The 24,515-nt window shown below is 36.9% G+C and overlaps 1 protein-coding gene across 2 annotated transcripts in view; it reads left to right on the top strand.

Annotated features, from left to right (window-relative positions):
- The window catches only part of CFTR (CF transmembrane conductance regulator), a 318,734-nt gene that overhangs the window by 54,486 nt on the left and 239,733 nt on the right, over positions 1-24,515 (top strand). For both annotated transcript variants that reach the window (XR_009735898.1, XM_061414023.1), the window contains exons 4-9: positions 9,779-9,994; positions 14,227-14,316; positions 15,208-15,371; positions 16,477-16,602; positions 19,551-19,797; positions 24,191-24,283. Coding sequence is in view for 1 of the 2 variants with exons in the window: in XM_061414023.1 (XP_061270007.1) it covers positions 9,779-9,994; positions 14,227-14,316; positions 15,208-15,371; positions 16,477-16,602; positions 19,551-19,797; positions 24,191-24,283 (936 nt within the window). In the remaining variant the exon portion in view is untranslated. The remainder of the gene's footprint in view (positions 1-9,778; positions 9,995-14,226; positions 14,317-15,207; positions 15,372-16,476; positions 16,603-19,550; positions 19,798-24,190; positions 24,284-24,515) is intronic.

Raw genomic sequence — 24,515 nt, 5'->3', positions numbered from 1 at the left:
ACAAGCATTTAGCATTACATGTGGTTTTAAAGACGAATTTAGGAATCCAACACCATGTCTCATAGGATATTGTCTCTGGGGCAAAATGCATCTGTTCTCACATGTGAAACTTTAGAATTAAGTTGATTTATAAATTAGGAATTTTCTGTGATCATGTATTGTACTTAACAGCTTAAACTGCATGTTTATTGTTGTTTAGTTACTAAGTCATGTCCGACTCTTTTGGGACCGGTGGCCCAGTTTCCTCATTCTTGCTGTGAGCTTGGGGCCTCTTTATGTCTTCTAGTTAACCAGTATCGAGTGGTGACTCATGAGTGTGATGTGGTGATGGTGTACAGTTTCTATGATTCCTTTTAACTTTTAAATTATGTGTCTATCATATGGGGCCTAGAAAAATAGTATTTATTTTAAATTGCAGTGATATTACCATAACTTGATTTGGTAGTTTAATGTTGAACAAATCACAATGCTTGTACTGATGATCATCTTGGGGAAAACCAGGTCATGTTATAACAGTTTTCATTTTGATTTAAGGTTATAAATAAGAGTTGAGGCTCTGTTACCAAACTGGTTTGATCCTAGTTTTAACCAATTGCTAGCTGTCTGACACTGGACAAGTTATTTAGACTGTTTGTCTCAGTTTTTTAAAATTGTAAATGGAGACAATAATAGCTCTTACTTCATAGAATTATTGTGCAAATTAAAGTTAAGCATGTAGAGTATATCTTGGTACAAAGAAAGTGCTTCATAAGTGTTACCTGTTACTGTACCATTAAATATAGTCTATACCGACCTTTACAAATACTCCTATTATTTGCATTTACTTATTTTTCCATACTCTAGAAGCAAGTCTTAGAGTACCAATTTCATATTTCTAGAGCATATAAAAATACCTAGACTCTAACTATTATTTCAGAAATTAAAATTAATATTTTAACATATCTTATAGTATTCCATTTTCTGAATTAAGCCTACTCTTGCTACTATATCAGCAAGTCCAGGAACATGTTCTTATAAAACATGAAGAACATAGCTTAGATTTCTAGTAAAGACATTGCTAGTAATAGTTATTAAATCAATAAACACTCAAAGGAAAATACCAAAAGCAAAACATTTTCAGTTAGGCATTGAATCTAAAAACATGCTTCAGGGTAGACAGATACTATGATGATACTTTTGAATTCTGTTCTTGGTGTTGGTGTACATACATTTTTGCAAAAATTGCATAGTTGGAACAGTGGGTAGGTTTTATTTTCTATGTCAAATATGTAAAATGTTTGTTTAGCAGTTAGTATAAAGTCAAAAATTTCCATCAGACTGTAGTGTATCAAGATAAATAAAAATTTGACACTTTTGTTTACTCTCTCAAATCATAAGCCTTTCCTTTGGTATGTAAGCCAGTACTGTTTGTATTTTATGGTAAATTCTGGGTATATCCCTGCCTGTGTGTTTACACTTCCATTTTTTTGTATGTGTGTTTTCTTTTTATCATTTATTTACTATCATAAGGTATATACAACTTTCTATCTAAAGTTTATTAATTTCGAGTGTTTTTATGATTAAGAAAATTATCAGATAATTATTGATAAACTTGATGCTTATCTTCCAACTTTTTCCGATAAGAATATATATACTTAACGAAGGGATGTGAATCATTACTTTAAATAATGCATTATAAATTTACCTCTCTTAATGCATTATGAATGCCTTTTCATATCATTAGATACTTTTCTACCTAGTCATTTTAATGCTTAATGACTCATGTGGCTGTACCATAATTTATTTTATCAGTTCCTCATCATTGAACATTTAGATTGCCTCCAATTTTTCACTGTTATAAATAATCTTTCAATGCACATCTCTTTAAAAGCTAAATTTTAGTAGATTTTCCAATTGCCTTCCAGAAAAGATGTATTAATTTACTTTCCTTAAACTAAAGTATGAAAATTCAGTCCTAACAATAGGTATTATAATTCTAAAAACATTTCCAAATTGTTAAAAAGTGTATTATCATTTTTATTTGAATTATTTTTGTCTCCTACTGAGTTTAAACAGTTTTTATGCACAGAGGAGCCTGGCAGGTTACAGGCCGTGCGGTCTCAAAGAGTCAGACATGACTGTAATGACTTAACATGCACGCACATGTATTAAGCATTTATATATACATGTTTTTGAGGGGTGTAAATTGATTGCCTTTTAATATTATTTGTTTATTTTTATTTTCTTATTGCTTTTTGAAAGGCTATTTTCCTCAGCCTGTTATTTGTTTCTAGTGGGTTTTGTTAATTTTTTATTTTCTTAATGATCAGAAGTTTCAATTTTTAAAAACTTGCTGCCCATACCTGTACTTTTTGTTTTAGGTTTGTTTTCTGTCTTTGGCATTTGACATTTAAAAAATCTTCTCTACCCAGAGTTGTAAGTGCATATTTCTTAAAAAAATTTTTTTTCATCTTTTTTTTTTCTTTTTTTAAATTTTATTTTTAAACTTTACATAATTGTATTAGTTTTGCCAAACATCAAAATGAATCCGCCACAGGCATACATGTGTTCCCCATCCTGAACTCTCCTCCCTCCTCCCTCCCCACACCATCCCCCTGGGTCGTCCCAGTGCACCAGCCCCAAGCATCCGGCATTATGTGTAATTATTGAATCCATTTGAATTTATTTGGATGTATGTATGAAATGAAGGTGAAAGTGCGAGTTGCTCAGTTGTGTCTGACTCTTTGATCCCATGGACTATAGCCCACCAGGCTCCTCTGTCCATGGAATCCTTCAGGCAAGGATGCTAGAGTGATAGTCATTCCCTTCTCCAGGGCATCTTCCTGACTCAGGAATTGAACCTGGGTCTCCAGCATTGCAGGCAGATTCTTTATTGTCTGAGCCACCAGAGAAGCCCATGTCTGAGATAGAAATCTAATTTTTAAAAAATAAGTGTGAGTGTCTCCATTGTTTATTGTACTTTCTGCACTGAAATAAAATGACATATTTTATTACATATAAAATTGCTGTCTGTACTTGGACCTGTTCTTGAATATTCCAGACAAATCAGTCTATTTCTTTGTCATTCCCCAAACTATTAGAGCTGTATAATATAATTTAATACCCAGTAAGGTAGATCTTCTCACACATTATTCTTATTCCCCAAATGTTTTTGGTTAGTCTCTTTTTTCCAAATGAAATTTTGAATCATTTTATCTGTTGATTCAAGTATTTGCTGAATGGATATTCTGTGCTAGGTATGGTGCATGATGTTGGGACTCTCAGAAAAGCTGACAGTCCCTGCTCTTATGGTTCATGCCCAAATATCCACTAGGAATTCTGATGAAGATTGTATTAATTTTATACAATAACTTGAAAGAGAATGTTAGCTTTGTAATATTCATTTTTTCTTTTTAGAAAGTTTACAGTCTCTCCATTTACTTAAGACTTTAAAAATATGTCTTAGTAATGTTTTTTAGAATATATTTTAAGATATGTATATATTAATTATTGGTATTTTCAATGTATCATTTGTTGTATTGTTACTAGAAATGGGATGCTTACTTAATTATTACTCTTGGTATCTAGGAACCTATTTTCTTATTTTATATAATTTCTGTTTTCTTTCTACATTTCTGGTATTAAGATACATAAAATATATATAAAGCAAGTCGAGATGATAATGATGATTTTACTGACTGTACACTATAGAAAACAATGTAACCTTAGAGGTTTTTCAACTGATTCCTCCTGTATTAGAAACAACTATGCTTTGGATTTGCAATTATAATTTTTAAAGTAATCTTGGGATTAATTAATTTAATGTAATTGCAAGCATGAACCAAGTTTTCTGTTTTCACCTGAACTTTCTTTCTTGGTTTAACTATCCAGCGGACGTTCGTATCTCTAGAAACATCTGACGCTGTCCTAAGTGTGCAGATAAAACAAAATGGTTAAAGGATTCAGACTCCACTACAGTTCATTTAAGCTGAGGTCTAGAGGATCCTGGGAGAGACCAGATGTATTTCCCAGGAGGTATTTTCAGGCTTCTTAATTTTTTCTTGGCAGGCTAATCTAAATATATTCCCAGCAGGAAGGTAGTCACTTGTGCTGTTCTCTAGCTTGACCCCCTCTACCCAGATGGTCTTCTGAACTCATACTATTCATACCTGCATCCCTGTGAGTAGAAAACACACATAGCAACGTCAGGATGTGTGCTAGACAATTGTCCAGGGAATCCTCAGCCTCTGCTGTGGGATTCCCTGAACTCAGATCATATAATCTGAGATATTAGCTCTGGAGGGGATCTTTAAGATAAGCTTGCTCCACCACTTAGTTTATGAGTGAGGAAACTGTCAAGAGGAGGGAAGTGACTAAGGTGACACAGAGTGTAGGTAACATGCTGGGATAAGAACTTGGATTTCATGACTCTCACTTCAGTGTTTATTGCCTTGTCGCGCTGACTTAAAGATTGGTATCAGGCTTCTCCCATTATCTAAGTGAACTCTTAATTTCATCTTGATTTGTGTCTGATTAAAAATAAAATATTTTATCAAATTTTAAATAAATTTGCATTCTACCTCATTACATTCAAGCCTTAGTCAGCTTGCACTATTTTACATGGTCGCAAATTGGGACTTTTCTTGTGTAATGAAAATAGTCTGGCAACAGGGTTCACACGAAGTAAGAATAGAGGACTGTGTTTCTCCCAGTCATTACGAGGATGGTTTTTTAAAGGACTGCACACATAGATTAAGCCTAGGTATCAGTTACCATTGTTTTCCTTTCCAAATAATAAAATCAGGTGATGTCTGTAAGTGCTTTCATTATAAATATTAGAGAACATGCTGCTTAAAACAGAGCATGGAAAACTATAGGAGGAGGGGTCTGGGGTGCTGATTTTGTCCTTGAATGTTGATGGGTTCCATGTGGCAGTGAGGTTTATGTTTTGCTGTTGGCAGATGGTCAAATTATTAAAATTTTCTCTACCAAAAATTTCCTGCATTTTTCTTTTCTTTTTTCTGTGAACATGTACCCTCCCAGAGTAATGCTACCAATGTCATTGTGGAATAGCCATTGTTGTTCAAAGGATGAATATGTTCTCTTTTTGTTTGAGGTAAGGGGACAGCTAATTAATTCAGTCATGCAACCTGCAGAATAGGTATCTGAATCAGATTAACACAGTCTTATTTATTTTGTTATAAGTCACAACTGAATTCCAATTCTGCAAATAGTTCTGTTGTGAGGTGACAGGTTATGGAAAAAAAATAATGGTGATACAGTGGCAGGGACTTTAGTTCAGATTACTCAGTAGGAGAAAACTTAAGTAAACCCATATATTTCTAACTCTAAAAATTCTGTGTACAGCTCAATTACTAAAATATTTCTCTTTTCCCTCAGAATATTCTTTTTTGGCATTCCATAGATAAGAGTCACTCCTTAGAAATATGCATGGTGGTTTTTATCAGTGGTTCTATATTCAATAATAGTATCTACTAGTCCTGGAAAAAGGAAGGTGATTATGCTAATTATGATACAAGCAGCTGGATTCATGGAAAGTTGTCACACATCATAGTCTTCTGGCTAAAGTCTTATAATGAACAAGAAATGACATTTTATCTGTTATGTCTGGTAGTGCTCCCAACTTATTCTCTGCTTCATGGCCACACACAGTATATCCAACATGGGTGGCACATATGAGTTCATTCCTCTTGACTGCAATCAAGAGAGCATTTTAACCAAATGCAAACCCAATATTAGTGTAAAAATAAATCAGTATAGATGTGGCATTGACATTTGTCTATGAAGAATGTAGACATAATATGGAAAAATTCTAGGATAAAACATTGATGTAAAATTAAGTTTGAGGATGAAATAGTGCCACTATAAGCATACTATGAAAATTATATTTGTATTATGGATATATTTATACATGTAGTTTCAAATCTAAGGTTCATGTTGACTGTACATTTTCATAGTTTAAGGAATTATTTTGAAATAAATGATCTATTCTAGAGAAAGTTTGGCATGAATCTATAGAACTTAATAAAAACAGCCAGGGCAGCACTTGCACAGATTTAATAGTTGAGGAATGGGAACAGCCCATCTTCCCCAGCATAGGGAATGGGGTGATTATCCTGATTTATTCACAGGATGTCATATAAACAGCACTTAGAATAAATGAGGTAGATATATAAGTATCATTGGGGCTACATGTCAGAAACACAACTGTGTTTAAAAAGTTAAAAGAAAGTTGCAAGCAGCACAATATGATACCATTTATATAAAGGTTACAGCCTCAAAAACAATTCTATATATTGTAAAAATGAATGTACACGTAACAAAAGTACAAAGCATGCATAAAATGGTACATGCCAACAAGCAGTAATTTCTGCACTTATTTACCTTTTAGATAGAAGGTACTCTTCTGTGTGCATGTGTGCTCAGTCGCTAAGTCCTGTGTCTTTAGCGACCCCATGGACTTCAGCCCACCAGGTTCCTCTATCCATGGGATTTCCCAGACAAGAGTACTGGAGTGGGTTGCAGTTCCTTCTCCAGGGGATCTTCTCAACATCTCTTATGCCCCCTGCATTGGCAGGTGGCTTCTTTACCACTGAGCCACCTGGGAAGATAAATAGACTCTTTAGTAGATATGGCCAACTATTTACCTGGTTTATCTGGGTAGGTTGTTAGCATGTTTGTTTATTTTTTTTAGTATCTGTCTGTTTGGTACAATTCAAACTTATATTCAAATGTGGCTATATGGGATGAGAGAATTCTAATATTCCATGTTTGTGATTAGTTTGGAAAGTTTTTAAAAAGGTTTGAACTTTTTCTTACATTCAGAACCTTGGTCTATGTAGTTAATTTGAAATGAGGTACTGAATACCAAGTATTGAATGAGTAGCTATGTAAAGCCTGTAGTCAGTCAAGGATGGCACTATGGCTTATAGCTTGTGGGGATGATGTGGTTATAGGAAAGCACTTTACCTATTGAGAATGAGTGGGCTGATGGAGTTGGGCACTGAGGTTTAGAAAAGACATTGTAGAAAATGGGGGTGGGGGTGCGGTGGGTGGAGCAAATTATCAGCTGAGGGAGAATAACGCTAGGCAAAAAGGGGGGAGGGGCTGTCTGGTTGAAAATATACATATGAAATAGACTCAATTAGCATAGCATTATTTCCAGGCAAGGTTTAGCCTCATATCCCCATTTCACTAGACCACCATGAAACAAGAATTATGTCTTTTTCTTTTGAAGGCAGTTTAGCAAGATGGTTAAGACTTAGACCGTCTGGATTCAAATCCATGTGTTCAAATCTGTTCTTACATATCCAGGCAAAGTGGTAATGATTTGGTGAACAGTTTGATTCAGTGGTCAGTTGAGGATCAGACAAAGTGGATTTGGAAAACACAACTTTGGTCTTGCCTTGTTAACTCATCCTGTGCTTCCCTGGTGGCTCAGAGGATAAAGCTTCTGCCTGCAATGCGGGAGACCTGGGAATGCGTTGGGAAGATCCCCTGGAGAAGGAAATGGCAACCCACTCCAGTATTCTTGCCTGGAGAATCCCATGGACAGAAGAGCCTGGCGGGCTACAGTCCAGTTCAGTTCAGTTCAGTTCAGTCGCTCAGTCATGTCCAACTCTTTGCGACCCCAAGAACTGCAGCACGCCAGGCCTCCCTGTCCATCACCCAACTCCCGGAGTTCACTCAAACTCACGTCCATCGAATCAGTGATGCCATCCAGCCATCTCATCCTCTGTCGTCCCCTTCTCCTTCTGTCCCCAGTCCCTCCCAGCGTCAGAATCTTTTCCAATGAGTCAACTCTTTGCATGAGGTGGCCAAAGTACTGGAGTTTCAGCTTTAGCATCATTCCTTCCAAAGAAATCCCAGGGCTGATCTCCTTCAGAATGGACTGGTTGGATCTCCTTGCAGTCCAAGGGACTCTCAAGAGTCTTCTCCAACACCACAGTTCAAAAGCATCAATTCTTCAGCACTCAGCCTTCTTCACAGTCCAACTCTCACATCCGTACATGACCACTGGAAAAACCATAGCCTTGACTAGATGGACCTTTGTTGGCAAAGTAATGTCTCTGCTTTTGAATATGCTATCTAGGTTGGTCATAACTTTCCTTCCAAGGAATAAGCGTTTTTTAATCTCATGGCTGCAGTCACCATCTGCAGTAATTTTGGAGCCCAAAAAAGAAAGTCTGACACTGTGTCCACTGTTTCCCCATCTATTTCCCATGAAGTGATGGGACCGGATGCCATGATCTTCGTTTTCTGAATGTTGAGCTTTAAGCCAGCTTTTTCACTCTCCACTTTCACTTTCATCAAGAGGCTTTTGAGTTCCTCTTCTCTTTCTGCCATAAGGGTGGTGTCATCTGCATATCTGAGGTTATTGATATTTCTCCTGCCAATCTTGATTCCAGCTTGTGTTTCTTCCAGTCCAGCGTTTCTCATGATGTACTCTGCATATAAGTTAAATAAACAGGGTGACAATATACAGCCTTGATGAACTCCTTTTCCTATTTGGAACCAGTCTGTTGTTCCATGTCTAGTTCTAACTGTTGCTTCCTGACCTGCATATAGGTTTCTCAAGAGGCAGGTCAGGTGGTCTGCTATTCCCATCTCTTGAAGAATTTTCCACAGTTGATTGTGAACCAGATAGTCAAAGGCTTTGGCATAGTCAATAAAGCAGAAATAGATGTTTTTCTGGAACTCTCTTGCTTTTTCCATGATCCAGCAGCTGTTGGCCATTTGATATCTGGTTCCTCTGCCTTTTCTAAAACCAGCTTGAGCATCAGGAAGTTCACTGTTCACATGTTGCTGAAGCCTGGCTTGGAGAATTTTGAGCATTACTTTACTAGCGTGTGAGATGAGTGCAATTGTGTGGTAGTTTGAGCATTCTTTGGCATTGCCTTTCTTTGGGATTGGAATGAAAGCTGACCTTTTCCAGTCCTGTGGCCACTGCTGAGTTTTCCAAATGTGCTGGCATATTGAGTACAGCACTTTCACAGCATCATCTTTCAGGATTCGGGGTCTCAAAGAGTCAGACACGACTGAGCAACTTCACTTTCTTTTCTTTCTTGTTAACTCATAGACCTTTGAGCCCTTGATGAATAGTTGGAAACTGGCCTGAGGCTGCAATTTTTTGACACACTTCTTCCTAAAAGTCACCACCTATCCCAGACTGGGAAGGATACAGCATTGGACTGTCAATAGCACCAGTGCCTTTTTGCTCCTCCCTCCTGTTGCCAGCTCCCCTTTATGTGGTTGTCTCAAGAAGCTGTTCATTCTGCTGTTCATTCTATCACTCAGAAAGTACTTTTGAGAGTTCTATTTTGAAATCACATCAATCGCTTGGTCTCTTTGGCTTTGGTTTTTTCATCTGCACTGTGAAACTAATAATGCCTACTCTTGACTCCTGAAGTTGTCATAAAAATCAAATGAAAAATATTTTATAAAGTGTTAAGTGCAATGTAGATGTTACCAATTAACACACTACTTTAGAAATTGGACCTTTACTTTATGGCTGCTATATATTTTTAGTAAAAAAAAAAGAAAGAAAACACCTCATACATAAATGTTTCCAAATGATTTTTGCTAAAACCTAAATAAAGTCTTATTTCATAGTATAAAGATATTACAAAGGACATCAAGAGTTTCACGTATGGCATGGCCTGCTGTGTAAGCCCATTTTAAATCCTCCTGTAAAGATGAAACTGCTTGTGTTGACATTGTGAGGACACTTTATGAAAGAAAAATAAAATTTCATTTTTCTGTTTTCCATCTTCTGCAGGAAGTCACCAAAGCAGTCCAGCCTCTCTTACTGGGAAGAATCATAGCTTCCTATGACCCAGATAACAAGGTGGAACGCTCCATTGCCATTTACTTAGGCATAGGCCTATGCCTTCTCTTTATCGTGAGGACACTGCTCCTGCACCCAGCCATTTTTGGTCTCCATCACATTGGAATGCAGATGAGAATAGCTATGTTTAGTTTGATTTATAAGAAGGTAATACTTCCTTGCACAGTCTTGATGCTACTTGTTAGTGGCATTGTGTTTTAAATGCTACACTAGTACAAGTAAGGGATAAAGGCTAAAATCAGTTTTGTAGGGCTGTGAAGTAAATGGCAGGAATAATGAATATTTCTCATTTTTCCTTGATACTTCCCTTCAACTAATAATTATTGAGTAATTCTGTAAACTGCCTGTATTTTAAGCTTCATATTTGTTTTTTCCATATCATCAATTTTTGGAATCCATGGCTCCCTGTTGAAATGATTCTTGCTGTGTGCATAAATGTCATTGACAAAATATCATCTTATGGTAAAATGCCATTTGTCTTTATGTGCAATAACAAGAATATAGTGTGTAATTGTTATTGATCAACCAAGCAATTGATATTTCTACCTTAACTTGTTATGGGGGCTTCCTCCATAGCTCGCTCAGTTAAGCATCTACCTGCAATGTGGGAGACATGGGTTCAATTCCTGGGTTGGGAAGTTCCCATGAAGAAGGGAATGGCAACCTACTCCCATATTCTTGCCTGGAGAATCCCATGGACAGAGGAGCCTGGCAGGCTACAGTTCATGGGATCACAAGAGTTGGACATGACTTCGTGCTATTTTTAACTAGTTATGACACAATGATAGTATCCACTGCCTTATTTTGAGTTAGATTTTTGTCATCCTAAGTCTTGGAAATTAAAAATTTTGAAATAACACATACACGGCAACCATAAGAACCTTTTCTACTTTTCCGTATGCATTGTCAAGTCAAAAGCCCAAGTTGCTAAACCATGCTTTGGGTGGATTCAAATTAAGACTGTCTTACCAGGCCTTCCCTGGTGATCCAGTGGTTAAGACCCTACACTTCCACTGCATGGGGCCCAGGTTTGATCCCTGGTTGAGGAACTGAGATCCTGCATGCATGCATCACAGTGGGGGGACAAAAGAAATTTCTTACCTTACAAACACATTTTAAGGTCATCTTAGTGACACAATGATACATGCTTTCACCAACCTGATTTATGTGTGACTCTCTGATTTACCAAGATTAAAGATTTCTTTTTTTTTTTTTAATAGATAATTTGTTGGTTATTTTGGTTATTTTCTTTACCCTTCTTCTCTTTCTTATATACCCCAATATAAAAACTTTATATATTTGGCTTATAAGAGCTGTGGACCTGACATTCCCTCTACAAATAACCCATTAACATTTCCATAATATACATGCAAGGTCAGTGGTGTTGTAAAACCTTGATAGTTATACATTAGTGTTCAAAAAGACCTTTTATGGAGACCCAAGTGAAAAACCGAGTCCACAGTGTACCATATCACCCCAGCTGCAATCTCATCAGTTTACAAGTGCCAGGAAAGCACAGGTGATAAATCAATAAAAATCTTATCTTGATCCAGAAATTTTATATAAGTGAATAAATTATTAGGTATCATTTAGAAGATAGAATTTAGACAAGATGCATATAAAAGAAAGTTGAATCCAGTTTAAAAACAGTTATAACTAACACATATATATGGAATTTAGCAAGATGGTAACAATAACCCTGTGTACGAGACAGCAAAAGAAACACTGATGTATAGATCAGTCTTATGGACTCTGTGGGAGAGGGAGAGGGTAGGGAGATATGGGAATGGCATTGAAACATGTATAATGTCATGTATGAAATGAGTCGCCAGTCCAGGTTCGATGCACGATACTGGATGCTTGGGGCTGGTGCACTGGGACGACCCAGAGGGAGGGTATGGGGAGGGAGGAGGGAGGAGGGTTCAGGATGGGGAGCATGGGTATACCTGTGGTAGATTCATTTTGATGTTTGGCAAAACTAATACAGTATTGTAAAGTTTAAAAATAAAATTAAAAATAAATAAATAAATAAAATTATACTCTGTGCTTAAAAAAATAAAAAAAAATAAAAACAGTTATAAAAGCGATTATTATAGTGATAATTGATGTTCATGACAAACTTCTAAGTGATTTAGGTATATCATTTCATTTGATCCTCCTCAAAACTCTATATGGTAGAAACTATTATTCCTATTTTATGAATAAAATATTTTGATAAACTAAAGGCCTAAAAAGTATAGAACACTGTGCAAGAACTGCTTCAAAATTTCTAAAGTGGATAAGTCACAATCCTTGAAGTCATGTCCAACTCTTTATGACCCCATGGACCTGCCAGACTCCACTGTCCATGGAATTTTCCAGGCAAGAATACTGAAGTGGGTTTCCATTTCCTATCTAGGGGATCTTCCTAACCCAGGGATCAAACCCCACATCTCATGTCTCCTTCATTGGCAGGCAGATTCTTTACCACTGTGCCACATGGGCTTCCCTCTTGAAGTTAAGGGTTTTCCAGTTACTAGAGAACATAAGATAGGTACTGAAATAATGTCGCAAGTCAAATTGTGTTAATAGAAAGAGAGACATGAAGCCCTCAGGGCTAAAGTGGAAGGGAGGGCAAAGAGTTGTTTAGTTTGTGGATTAGTTCTTATATTATGTTTAGCACAAATACAGCAATATATGTTCCTTCAAACCCAGGATGCGTTAATGAAAAGTTGGAAGCTATGTCTGTTCTTTCTCAGTGTTGTTTATATGTGCTCTTACCCAGCTTACTTTACCCCTCTAGCCATACCTACTGACCTGCACTGACATCACCATCTAAGAAGACAATTGCATCTCCATGTGTGGTTTGGTCATTAAAGTTAACTAGTGCCTTATCTGACCAGTTTTATCCATGTGGCAGGCAGCCACTGACTCTCCCCAGATTATTATAGATTTTGTCATAGAGCATCATCTTCTTTGTTCCAAAATCTGCAACATGATACATTCAAATTAGATTTTAAATAATGAATCTAAATGCAAACTAGGTTGAACTTTGCCTGTGAATTTTGAGAAAGATAACTATATAGTGAGTAGATATTCACTGAGTATTTACTGTGCACGTACATTCCATGTTAAGCACTATAGAATTCGGGTCACCTGAGACTGAGTGTGTTACTAAAGCATGTATCATCTAGCTCAATGGACCCTGCCCCGACATACTACTCTAATAGCATTTGGAGTTAACAGCTTTATTCTTTCTTCATCTGTGCTTATCTAAACACTATCTGTTATTCCACACCATCTTAAATTCTCCCTCAGTGAAATATTTACAGATTTTTATAACCAGATATGTAAACTTGCTCTTAACCACCCTATTATATTCCACTCCCTTTAACTAGTTTATCATATTTAGTTATGTATTTGTTAGGTGTCTTGAGGTAATAATTTTTTTAATAACTAATAATAATCCCTGAAACCCTGAATACAGTGATTTGTATCTAAGTGCTCAATACATGTGTGAGAGTCAGTTGAAGCAAATGTTAAATGGGTACTCTTCAGTCAAAGCCAATTCTTATTAAATTTTGTAGGTGAAGTGTGCCTGTGACCACTCATAATAATAATTAATTTATCTACTTACAATCCTGTTTGTCTATATGGATGTATTTTTCGTTGTAAAATTTAAGAATTTTTTGTTGTTAATGTAATCTTTCAGACAATTATTAATAATTATTTATAATATACTTGTATTGACTTTAACTGTAATTTTATTCAATAGTCACCATAGAGTACATGAAAAATTTAAGGCCAAGATTTTATTTTAAAAAATTTTATTGAATATATTGACTTACATTATTATTAGTTTCAAGTATACAGCAAAGTGATGCAGATATATATATATCTTTTTTTTCCTGATTCTTTTCCACTATAGGTTATTATAAGATATTGAATATAATTCCCTATGAGACTGAAGTTTTAATCTCAAATTTCACTTGCCTTTAGTTTCATCTGTAATAAAAACAAACAAAAATAAAAAAACAACAAGCAAACCTCTGCAGTATATAAATGAATATTTAAGTACAATATTTTTCCCATTTTGGACTAGAAACAATTGTTAACCCTCTCTACTGCTGCTGCTGCTGCTAAGTCGCTTCAGTCGTGTCCGACTCTGCGACCCCATAGATACTGTTAAATAATATAAGTAGAGGCATGCCATTATATTTGTTGTAAAGAGAAATATTTATAAATCTGAGAAGATACTAAATTAAATGAACATAAGATAATTTTATTAGGTTTACTTAAAAAATGCATGCATAGTTACCTAACTCCTCAGCTGTATTATAACATGCTTATAAATATGTCTACTGTGCAGTGACATCATCTAACTTCTAATTTCCTTTTAGACTTTGAAGCTATCAAGCCGTGTTCTGGATAAAATAAGTATTGGACAACTTGTTAGTCTCCTTTCCAACAACCTGAACAAATTTGATGAAGTATGTACCTACTGATTTACTCTTTTATGCACCTTTGTTATAAATCATACAACCCCAAAGATTTTCTGAGTCAGATAACTAGTGAGTGGTTATGTCGTAAGCATTCCTAGCTTCCCTATTTCTGAAAACCGACTTGTGTAGCAGAGTGCCATTTTGGGATCTCACAGAACCAGACAACTCAAGGGCACCTCAGCTGGCTTTTTATTTGGTGTGGTTTTTCAAAATTAAATCCTTATCAGATCTTGTTTCATTTTAATGCTTTAAATCAGTTATTTCCTTTGGCTGAGTATGATACTCTGAAAAATTCTTGTTTAGGGCTGTCTTCTGTCACAATAAAATTCAAGGTCCTTGAGGACAGATTATGTATTTTATACACAATGTATTTATCTTTGCATTTCTAGTATTTAGCATGCTATCAGACTCTCAGCAAGTGCTAAGTAATTTACTTTGAATTGAGTGTGCATGTTGTTTTCTGAGTATTTGGTCAGGTAATAGGGTTGTGCAATTTTATAGACTGAAATTCAGGAGAGTCTTGTCTTCTCATGTTCTGTGTCATGGCTCTTGCTTTATTCACAGAGGAATAAGTTACTTAAAGAATTCTAGACACGGTACCTAAGTGGTGTGGTGATATCCAATCACTACACATATCCACTGGAAAAAATCACAGTGACTTGCAGTTGGTTTGGACTAACTTGCAGTTAGTCTCTGTGTAGAATGTTTAAGCACATTGCTGTGTGCTCCATATAATGAATACCTAGATTTTAGTGCATTCAGAACCATGATTGTATGAACTCACTGTGCTTGATTTCTTTCTCCTGTTCTTGATTTTCTCTTTGTTTTGGGGGTGGAGGATAAAATGTCCATGGTTTTCACTGTGATTTTATTTTTCAGGGACTCGCACTGGCACATTTTGTGTGGATCGCTCCTCTGCAAGTGACGCTGCTCATGGGGCTGCTCTGGGAGTTGTTGCAGGCCTTCACCTTCTGTGGGCTTGCTTTCCTCATAGTCCTCGCCCTTCTTCAAGCCGGATTAGGGAAAATGATGATGAAGTACAGGTATAAACTCTTTAAATAGTGTGAAACACAGATTGCATTCTTACTAGTTATATGACTTGTGTCAAGCTGCTTCTGCCACTGTGTTTGTTTTTTTCATCTTTAAAATGAAATAATCATCTCCCTTAGGCTGTCAGAAGGATTAGGCAGAGTGTATGACATACTAGCCCACTCAGGTAAAACCAGAACTTCTCTATGTACTGAACCTTGGATCTTCTTACTAGGTGTCGCAAAAAGGAATATTTTCATGATGTTATCAGAGGTCCCCAACCATTTTGGCACCAGAGACTGGTTTCGTGGAAGACAGTTTTTCCATGGACGGGGAGAGGGGTACACTTCATTTCTGTTATTATTATATCAGCTCCACCTCAGATCATCAGACATTAGATCCCAGAGGTTGGGGACCTGGATATAAATGATACTTTCTATATCAATGGTACATTTTTTAGCTTGCCAGTCTATAGAATTTCTTTATAAGTATGTTACCATCCATTTTGCTTTTTTGCACATCAGAGATTTAGGTACAATGGATAAAACATTGTATCCAAACATTGTATTCAAAACATTGTGAATGGGAGGGAATGCATACATTTTAGGTAAAGTTCATGAGCTTTTTCTACTCTGGTTCTTGAATCATCACATCACAGCCTTAGTGGCTTTCTTTTACTGAATGATTCAGTGATCCCAATCACTGCTTATGAAAGAGGACTTCTGGAGTTTGCCAGCTAGAGTGTGAAGGAAAGTGTTCAAATTTTGGAGTCAAATAGTTCTTAGTTTGAATCCCACTTTGCACCTTACTAGACATATGACCTGTGTCAAGCTGCTTCAACCTTTGTGTTTCTGGTTTTTTCAGTTTTGAAAATGAAATAGTCGCCTCCCTCGGAGGATTAGGCATAGTATATGACATGCATCTCATACATGGTCTGCACATGGGAGGCATTTACTGATTGAGTGTTACTATTTTTATCACTGTGTATTTGATAATAAAATAAGCATCCATCTGTTTAATAAAAGAAATGTGGCTTTTCTTAAAAGCTTGGGCAGTTCTTAGTGGGCGGCTTGCCTTATTTTTACTAAGTATTTGATTTGTGGATGAAATAATTTACAGAGATCAGAGAGCTGGAAAGATCAATGAAAGACTGGTGATAACGTCAGAAATGATTGAAAATATCCAATCAGTTAAGGCATACTGCTGGGAAGAAGCAATGGAAAAAATCATTGAAAACCTAAGACAGTAAGTCATTCGAAAAATGTTAATATCAGTTAAATTAGTCAATTAAGGTTTAATATATTTAAAAGGAGTATGTCACAGTGGACTTCAGCTCATATTTGAAATTTCTGACAACCAAATAGTTGTGTTAAGTTATATCAGTATTCATGTGTTAGTGGTCTAATGTCATTTTCATGGGACTGGCATTTTACATAGGTGAGCTATTTTTGCACTACAAGGATATCTTACAAAGAACTGCCTATTTGTGTTTACAGCTGCTTAATAGACTAAACTAATGATCATGATGCTAAAGACTGAATGAAACCTTAAATAGAGCTGCTAGAGTAAAAAAGATACAACTCTGAGCCAAATAAATGATTCTCTAGTATTATAACTTCCTTAATTTGTATGTTATGGCTCATGAAAAGAAAACCAAAAAAAAACCCTTCTGTTTGTTTAAAATATGTTTGTTCTTCCTTTACTTAAGAGCAATGCCAGGGTAATATCTATAAATTGTGTTCTATAAACCCTCCACTTGAAAAATCAATTCAAGTAATGAAAGCCACCGCCTAAAGTAGAATCAGTACTTGGCACCCATCTTGATCTCTGGTCTTGTTTTGCCTCAGATAACTTTCTTTCACTGGTTAGTAAAGATTATAGCCAGCAAAAAAGTACAGCACAGACTGGGATACTGTTGCTGAGAAAATTTTGAACATGATATAAACCAAGGTATTTCTGTAGCCCTAAGACCATTTTTCTTTAGTCAAGTTCCATGTTCTACAAATTGCAATTTTAAAAAAGGGTTCTAAGGAGACTCAGTGGGCATAGATCTTCTGTTAAAGGGCAAATAATTTCAGAATGAATTAGCTCATGAGAATTTCAAAGGAAGAAAAGATACTAAAGAGAAGAGTTCCATTTTAGATGATATGAATATGATTATCAGGGATTCAGGCTGCTGAGTCCAGGAGACAGTGGTAACTGAGCTGCAGGTGTGTGATTGGAACAACAAAAGAGATGCTGAAATGGTAAGTCCTTTGCCATGTAAATAGAAAGAGTAAAAGACTACTTATTGCCCAAACATGATTGGTCACCTGTTTTTATTATGCCTTTCAAGACAAATCCAGGAAAGGAATTATATTTTCTTTCCAGAAACATCCGTAAAGATCTTGCTTAGTTGGTTGAAATGTTTCTCTTTAACAACTGAGTTAGCTCTCAAGGGTCATTGATGAACTGGGTAAAAGGCTATGCAGTGCTCCCTGAAAATCTACTTCTTTACTGCTCTCTGGTAATAAAGTCACTTTCAATTTTTTTAATCATAATAAGATAAAATGTTTTTATGACTCAAAGTGTTAGTGTTATTATTATGGGGAGTGCTGCTTTCTGGGTGATTCTTATATCAATACATGTTCTTGAGCCCGTTATTCTTTTCTTATAGTATCATTCCTTCATTTTCCTCAACTGTTTATTATATACAATGACAGTTTTGACAGATTTATTAACATTTTGGTAATCAGCATTTTCTAGCATTAAAAAAATATAAGCCTAGCCAACAGTATTCTTTCAGTTGAAGATTAAAGAGACATGAAAGTTCTAAGTGCAAGTTCCTGTGCTGTCGTTTATTGTGGCGACAACTCCACAAGGGAGATGTTACATTTCTCTTCTGTAGATGTGGATTCTGTAGGGACAGAGGGAAGAGCAACTTGCTTAAGATGGCATAGCTATAACCAGCAGAGCTGAGTCACACCCCAGTTAGATTCCAAAATCATAATCTGCCTTTAATGCCAAATAATTAAAATAGGTAAGCTAAACCACATTAGACTGGGAATCACAATGTAGGTGGGAGCACTGAACTTCATTTTCTTCATCAGAGTGCTGAGGATTACATTTTTTTTCAGACTTGAAAAAAAGATTTCATCTGAATTCTACCACTTGAGAATGAGAACTTTTCTGAGTTGTACAAGCATGTGGAACTAGCACCCAAATGCCAGGCACAGCTATCGCCCCCTCCCACCAGCATGCTCTACTTGTCTGACTCATCTCTGCTCTTTCCCTCACAAGAGCTGAACGGAAGGATCACAAGTGACTCCAGTTTTGATGATCCTGTGAGGGTGGGATGAAGGTCGAAGGAAGCATTGTCTTCTGTTTTTGCCAGCTCTGCACTCCCTGTTTTCTGCCTGTTGGTGCATTTAAACCTCTTCTGTTTGTGTTGAAAAAATAGTTCACATTTGCAGTTCAGACTGAAAAAAAGTATGATTGCAAATAATTATCCTGAAAGGAGAGAGGGTGGATGCAATATCTATTCTCTTGTAATTTTCCAAGAATTACTGGCAGCAATCTTTTTTAAAAAGCGGATTCTGGAGGCCTACTGCAGACTCAGTCAATATCTCTGAATGGTGATCCTGATACACTTCATTTTAAAAAGTTTCTCAGGTGATTTTTACCTGTGCTAAGCCTTGAGAACCACTTCTCTTTGGCTCATATGTTATTTTAAAGGTTCTCCAAAGCCAATCCAGAACTTCTAAAATGTTGACAATCCATTAGGGAATCCCAGAATTGTCTTTTCCTTCTATAAATCTTTCAAAATTATTCTCATATCTGTACTTAAATACTTAAAACACCAATCAATAAAAAATTGCTAGTTTCATTAATCTATAAATTAATAATGATGTGAATGAAGATATAAAAATAATGTAATAATTATTGAGATTATTTAAAAATAATATTTATACGTATTATATGCTGGTATATTCATTGTCATCCACCCCTCTTTCAGAAAAGATAACTGAGGCCCAGAGAGGTTAAATAACTTGTTCAAGGTCACACAGCTCATCTAGGGTAGAACCAGAATCAGAAAGCAGAGAGAAAGCTTTTGAGAGTCTATGTGCAGATTTTTTATTCCAAGATGCCTGATATTTTGGAAAGTATATATAAGCACCCCAAATCTTACTATTTGTTTTTTTGTTTTTTTTTAGAACAGAACTGAAACTCACCCGGAAGGCAGCCTATGTGAGATACCTCAATAGCTCAGCCTTCTTCTTCTCAGGGTTCTTTGTGGTATTTTTATCTGTGCTTCCTTATGCACTGCTCAAAGGAATCATCCTTCGAAAAATATTCACAACCATCTCATTCTGCATCGTTCTGCGCATGGCAGTTACTCGGCAGTTCCCCTGGGCTGTACAAACTTGGTATGATTCTCTGGGAGCAATAAACAAAATACAGGTAGCGTACCAAAATGGGTCCTCTGACTCCATGAATTTAGAGCAGTTTAGAACTTTTGTCCTGAGCAAACTCTCTAGAGATGAATTCTTGGCCTTGGACCTGTTTGATGTACAGTATTTCCTCTCTTGATGTCTATATGTGGTCCAACAAGCCCTTGTAAAGCCTAGTGAAATAAAATGAGAGCCCATGAGATTTTAGTCAGAGAAATTGAAAAAAATATTGTTTCCGTATTCTGGAGATTATTATTCAAGTAATCAATCAATCGAATAGTTCTAATGAACTTGGCAAATGTGCAAAATCATGGTGGCAGATTCATCAGGAAGTTATTAAATTTTCTAGCTAATGCTAGGAATGTTTACCTTAAACTTTTCCAAGTATTTTTCTGAACAGTATGATGGATGAGAATGACAATGTATGCCACATTAATTACCTTAAAATCTCAGCATTCTGACGTAGCTGTTAATTTTGAAGAGAAGTTCTAAAGTCCTTACGGTTATTAGACTCAATTTATGCCAAGCTAACAGAATCACCACCAGGACCTTGGATGTGGTTATAATTTTTAGAATTAGTATACAATTCAAAATGTTTTATTATGCTGTTGTGATGTATATTTAAATATTTAATCCAGAAAATAAATCAGTGTGCCATAAGTGTAAAAAAATGAGGGGGAAGGGTGAGCCACTTTAAGGTAGTTCTGCCATTATTTAACCTAGGCCAGAGTTTGACTTCCCTAGTACCTCAGTCAGTAGAGAATTTGCCTGCAGTGCAAGAGACCCGGGCTCGATCGCTGGCTGGGTCAGGAAGATTCCCCTGGTGAAGGAAATGGCAAGCCATTCCAGAATTCTTACCTGGAAAATCCCATGGACAGAGAAGCCTGGCAGGCTACAGTCCATGGGGTCACAGGAGTGGGACAAGAACCAGCAACTAAACCACCAACAGAGTTTGCCAATGGTGGACCAGGGACTAATAAAAGAAGGATGCTACAAAGATGAAAATACCAGTTTTCTCTCTCTTAATGTTGAATTGAGGCGATTAGTGGGTAGTTCAGGTGTGCTTTTTAAATTCATTACTAAGGTTAACATGTAGTCTAGTACAAGGATGAGTCAGTGGTATGTTAAAATTTAATGTATAAATAAGTTCTGTAAGCAGGGTGACAATTACAGCCTTGATGTACTCCTTTTCCTATTTGGAACCAGTCTGTTGTTCCTTGTCCAGTTCTAACTGTTGCTTCCTGACCTGCATATAGGTTTCTCAAGAGGCAGGTCAGGTGGTCTGGTATTCCCATCTCTTTCAGAATTTTCCACAGTTTATTGTGATCCACACAGTCAAAGGCTTTGGCATAGTCAATAAAGCAGAAATAGATGTTTTTCTGGAACTCTCTTGCTTTTTCCATGATCCAGCGGATGTTGGCAATTTGATCTCTGGTTCCTTTGCCTTTTCTAAAACCAGCTTGAACATCAGGAAGTTCATGGTTCACATATTGCTGAAGCCTGGCTTGGAGAATTTTGAGCATTACTTTACTAGCGTGTGAGATGAGTGCAATTGTGCGGTAGTTTGAGCATTCTTTGGCATTGCCTTTCTTTGGGATTGGAATGAAAACTGACCTTTTCCAGTCCTGTGGCCACTGTTCAGTTTTCCAAATGTGCTGGCATATTGAGTGCAGCACTTTCACAGCATCATCTTTCAGGATTTGAAATAGCTCAACTGGAATTCCATTACCTCCACTAGCTTTGTTCCTAGTGATGCTTTCTAAGGCCCACTTGACTTCACATTCCAGGATGTCTGGCTCTAGGTTAGTGATCACACTATCGTGATTATCTGGGTCATGAAGATCTTTTTTGTACAGTTCTTCTGTGTAGTCTTGCCACCTCTTCTTAATATCTTCTGCTTCTGTTAGGTCCATTTAGTTTCTGTCCTTTATCAAGCCCATCTTTGCATGAAATGTTCCCTTGGTATCTCTAATTTTCTTGAAGAGATCTCTAGTCTTTCCCATTCTGTTGTTTTCCTCTATTTCTTTGCATGATTGCTGAGGAAGGCTTTCTTATCTCTCCTTGCTATTCTTTGGAACTCTGCATTCAGATGCTTATATCTTTCCTTTTCTCCTTTGCTTATTGCTTCTCTTCTTTTCACAGCTGTTTGTAAGACCTCCCCAGACAGCCATTTTGCTTTTTGCATTTCTTTTCCAGGGGGATGGTCTTGATCCCTGTCTCCTGTACAATGTCACGAACCTCATTCCATAGTTCATCAGGCACTCTATCAGATCTAGTCCCTTAAATCTATTTCTCACTTCCACTGTATAATCATAAAGGATTTGGTTTAGGTCATACCTGAATGGTCTAGTGGTTTTCCCTACTTTCTTCAATTTAAGTCTGAATTTGGCAATAAGGAGTTCATGATCTGAGCCACAGTCAGCTCCTGGTCTTGTTTTTGCTAACTGTATAGAGCTTCTCCATCTTTGGCTGCAAAGAATATAATCAGTCTGATTTTGGTGTTGACCATCTGGTGATGACCATGTGCAGAGTCTTCTCTGGTGTTGTTGGAAGAGGGTGTTTGCTATGACCAGTGCATTTTCTTGGCAAAACTTTATTAGCCTTTGCCCTGCTTCATTCCGAAATTCCAAGGCCAAATTTGCCTGTTACCCCAGATGTTTCTTGACTTCCTACTTCTGCATTCCAGTCCCCTGTAATGAAAAGGACATCTTTTTTGGGTGTTAGTTCTAAAAGGTCTCGTAGGTCTTCATAGAACTGTTCAGCTTCAACAGCGTTACTAGTTGGGGCACAGGCTTGGATTACTGTGATATTGAATGGTTCGCCTTGGAAACAGACATCATTCTGTCGTTTTTGAGATTGCATCCAAGTACTGCATTTCGGACTCTTTTGTTGACCAAAAGGCTACTCCATTTCTTCTAAGAGGTTCCTGCCCACAGTAGTAGATATAATGGTCATCTGAGTTAAAATCACCCATTCCAGTCCATTTTAGTTCGCTGGTTCCTAGAATGTCGACGTTCACTCTTGCCATCTCCTGTTTGACCACTTCCAACTTGCCTTGATTCATGGACCTAATATTCCAGGTTCCTATGCAGTATTGCTCTTTACAGCATCGGACCTTGCTTCTGTTACCAGTCACATCCACAACTGGGTATTGTTTTTGCCTTGGCTCTGTCTGTTCATTCTTTCTGGAGTTATTTCTCTACTGATCTCCAGTAGCATATTGGGCACCTACTGACCTGGGGAGTTTCTCTTTCAGTATCCTATCATTTTGCCTTTTCATACTGTTCATGGGGTTCTCAAGGCAAGAATACTGGAGTGGTTTGCCATTCCCTTCTCCAGTGGCTAGAAGAAGCACAAGCTGGAATCAAGATTGCCAGGAGAAATATCAATAACCTCAGATATGCAGATGACACCACCCTTATGGCAGAAAGTGAAGAGTAACTAAAACATCTCTTGATGAAAGTGAAAGAGGAGAGTGAAAAAGTTGGTTTAAAGCTCAACATTCAGAAAACTATGATCATGGCATCTGGTCCCATCACTTCATGGGAAATAGATGGACAAACAGTGGAAACAGTGTCAGACTTTATTTTTTGGGGCTGCAAAATCATGGCAGATGGTGATTGCAGCCATGAAATTAAAAGACGCTTACTCCTTGGAAGGTAAGTTATGACCAGCCTAGATAGCATATTCAAAAGCAGAGACATTACTTTGCCAACAAAGGTCTGTCTAGTTAAGGCTATGGTTTTTCCAGTAGTCGTATATGGATGTGAGAGTTGGACTGTGAAGAAAGTTGAGCGCCAAAGAATTGATGCTTTTGAACTGTGGTGTTGGAGAAGACTATTGTGATTTCCTTGGACTTCAAGGAGATTCAACCAGTCCATTCTAAAGGAGATCAGTTCTGGGTGTTCATTGGAAGGACTGATGCTGAAGCTGAAACTCCAATACTTTGGCCACCTCATGTGAAAAGTTGACTCATTGAAAAAGACTCTGATGCTGGGAGGGATTGAGGGCAGGAGGAGAAGGGGGCGACAGAGGATGAGATGGCTGGATGGCATTACCGACTCAATGGACATGAGTTTGAGTGAACTCCAGGAGTTGTTGGTGGACAGGGAGGCCTGGCGTGCTGTGATTCATGGAGTCGCAAAAGTTGGACATGACTGAGCGACTGAACTGAACTGAAGTTCTGTAAAATGTCACATATTTAAAGAATGCGTTTATAATATAATGAATCCTAGTACTTGACAATTAACTTTAGAACACTTATAAAATTATTTTTTAGGAAAAAATTTCTAATATAATTCATAAAATACAAAATGCAGCACTTATTAGAGTTTAAATAGATGTAATAATGTATTAACAGTATCCTAGTTGTATAATATGTTTTTGCTTTCTTTTGTGAACAGGATTTCTTACAAAAGCAAGAATATAAGACATTGGAATATAACTTAACAACTACAGATGTAGTGATGGAGAATGTAACAGCCTTCTGGGAGGAGGTCAGAATTTTTTGTTTGCTCTAAATATTTAAGCTTTTCTTATTTGTGATTCTGGTTTTCATCTTAATGGGCGATAAAGTTAGAATGATGATAGAATTGTTAGAACTGAAAGAGGAATCACTCCACTTATTTTGTAGTTTAAGAGGTGGAGGCCCAGGAATATGAAATATGACAGACAGGCCTCTTCATGTTTTTCTAAGTCATGTAATTTGTTTCACATAATAAATTAGGA

Source organism: Bos javanicus, chromosome 4 (assembly GCF_032452875.1).
Source record: "Bos javanicus breed banteng chromosome 4, ARS-OSU_banteng_1.0, whole genome shotgun sequence".
NCBI classification, from domain to species: Eukaryota; Metazoa; Chordata; class Mammalia; order Artiodactyla; family Bovidae; genus Bos; species Bos javanicus.
Note: the sequence above shows the minus strand (reverse complement) of the source record. Positions and strands in the feature narration are given on the sequence as shown.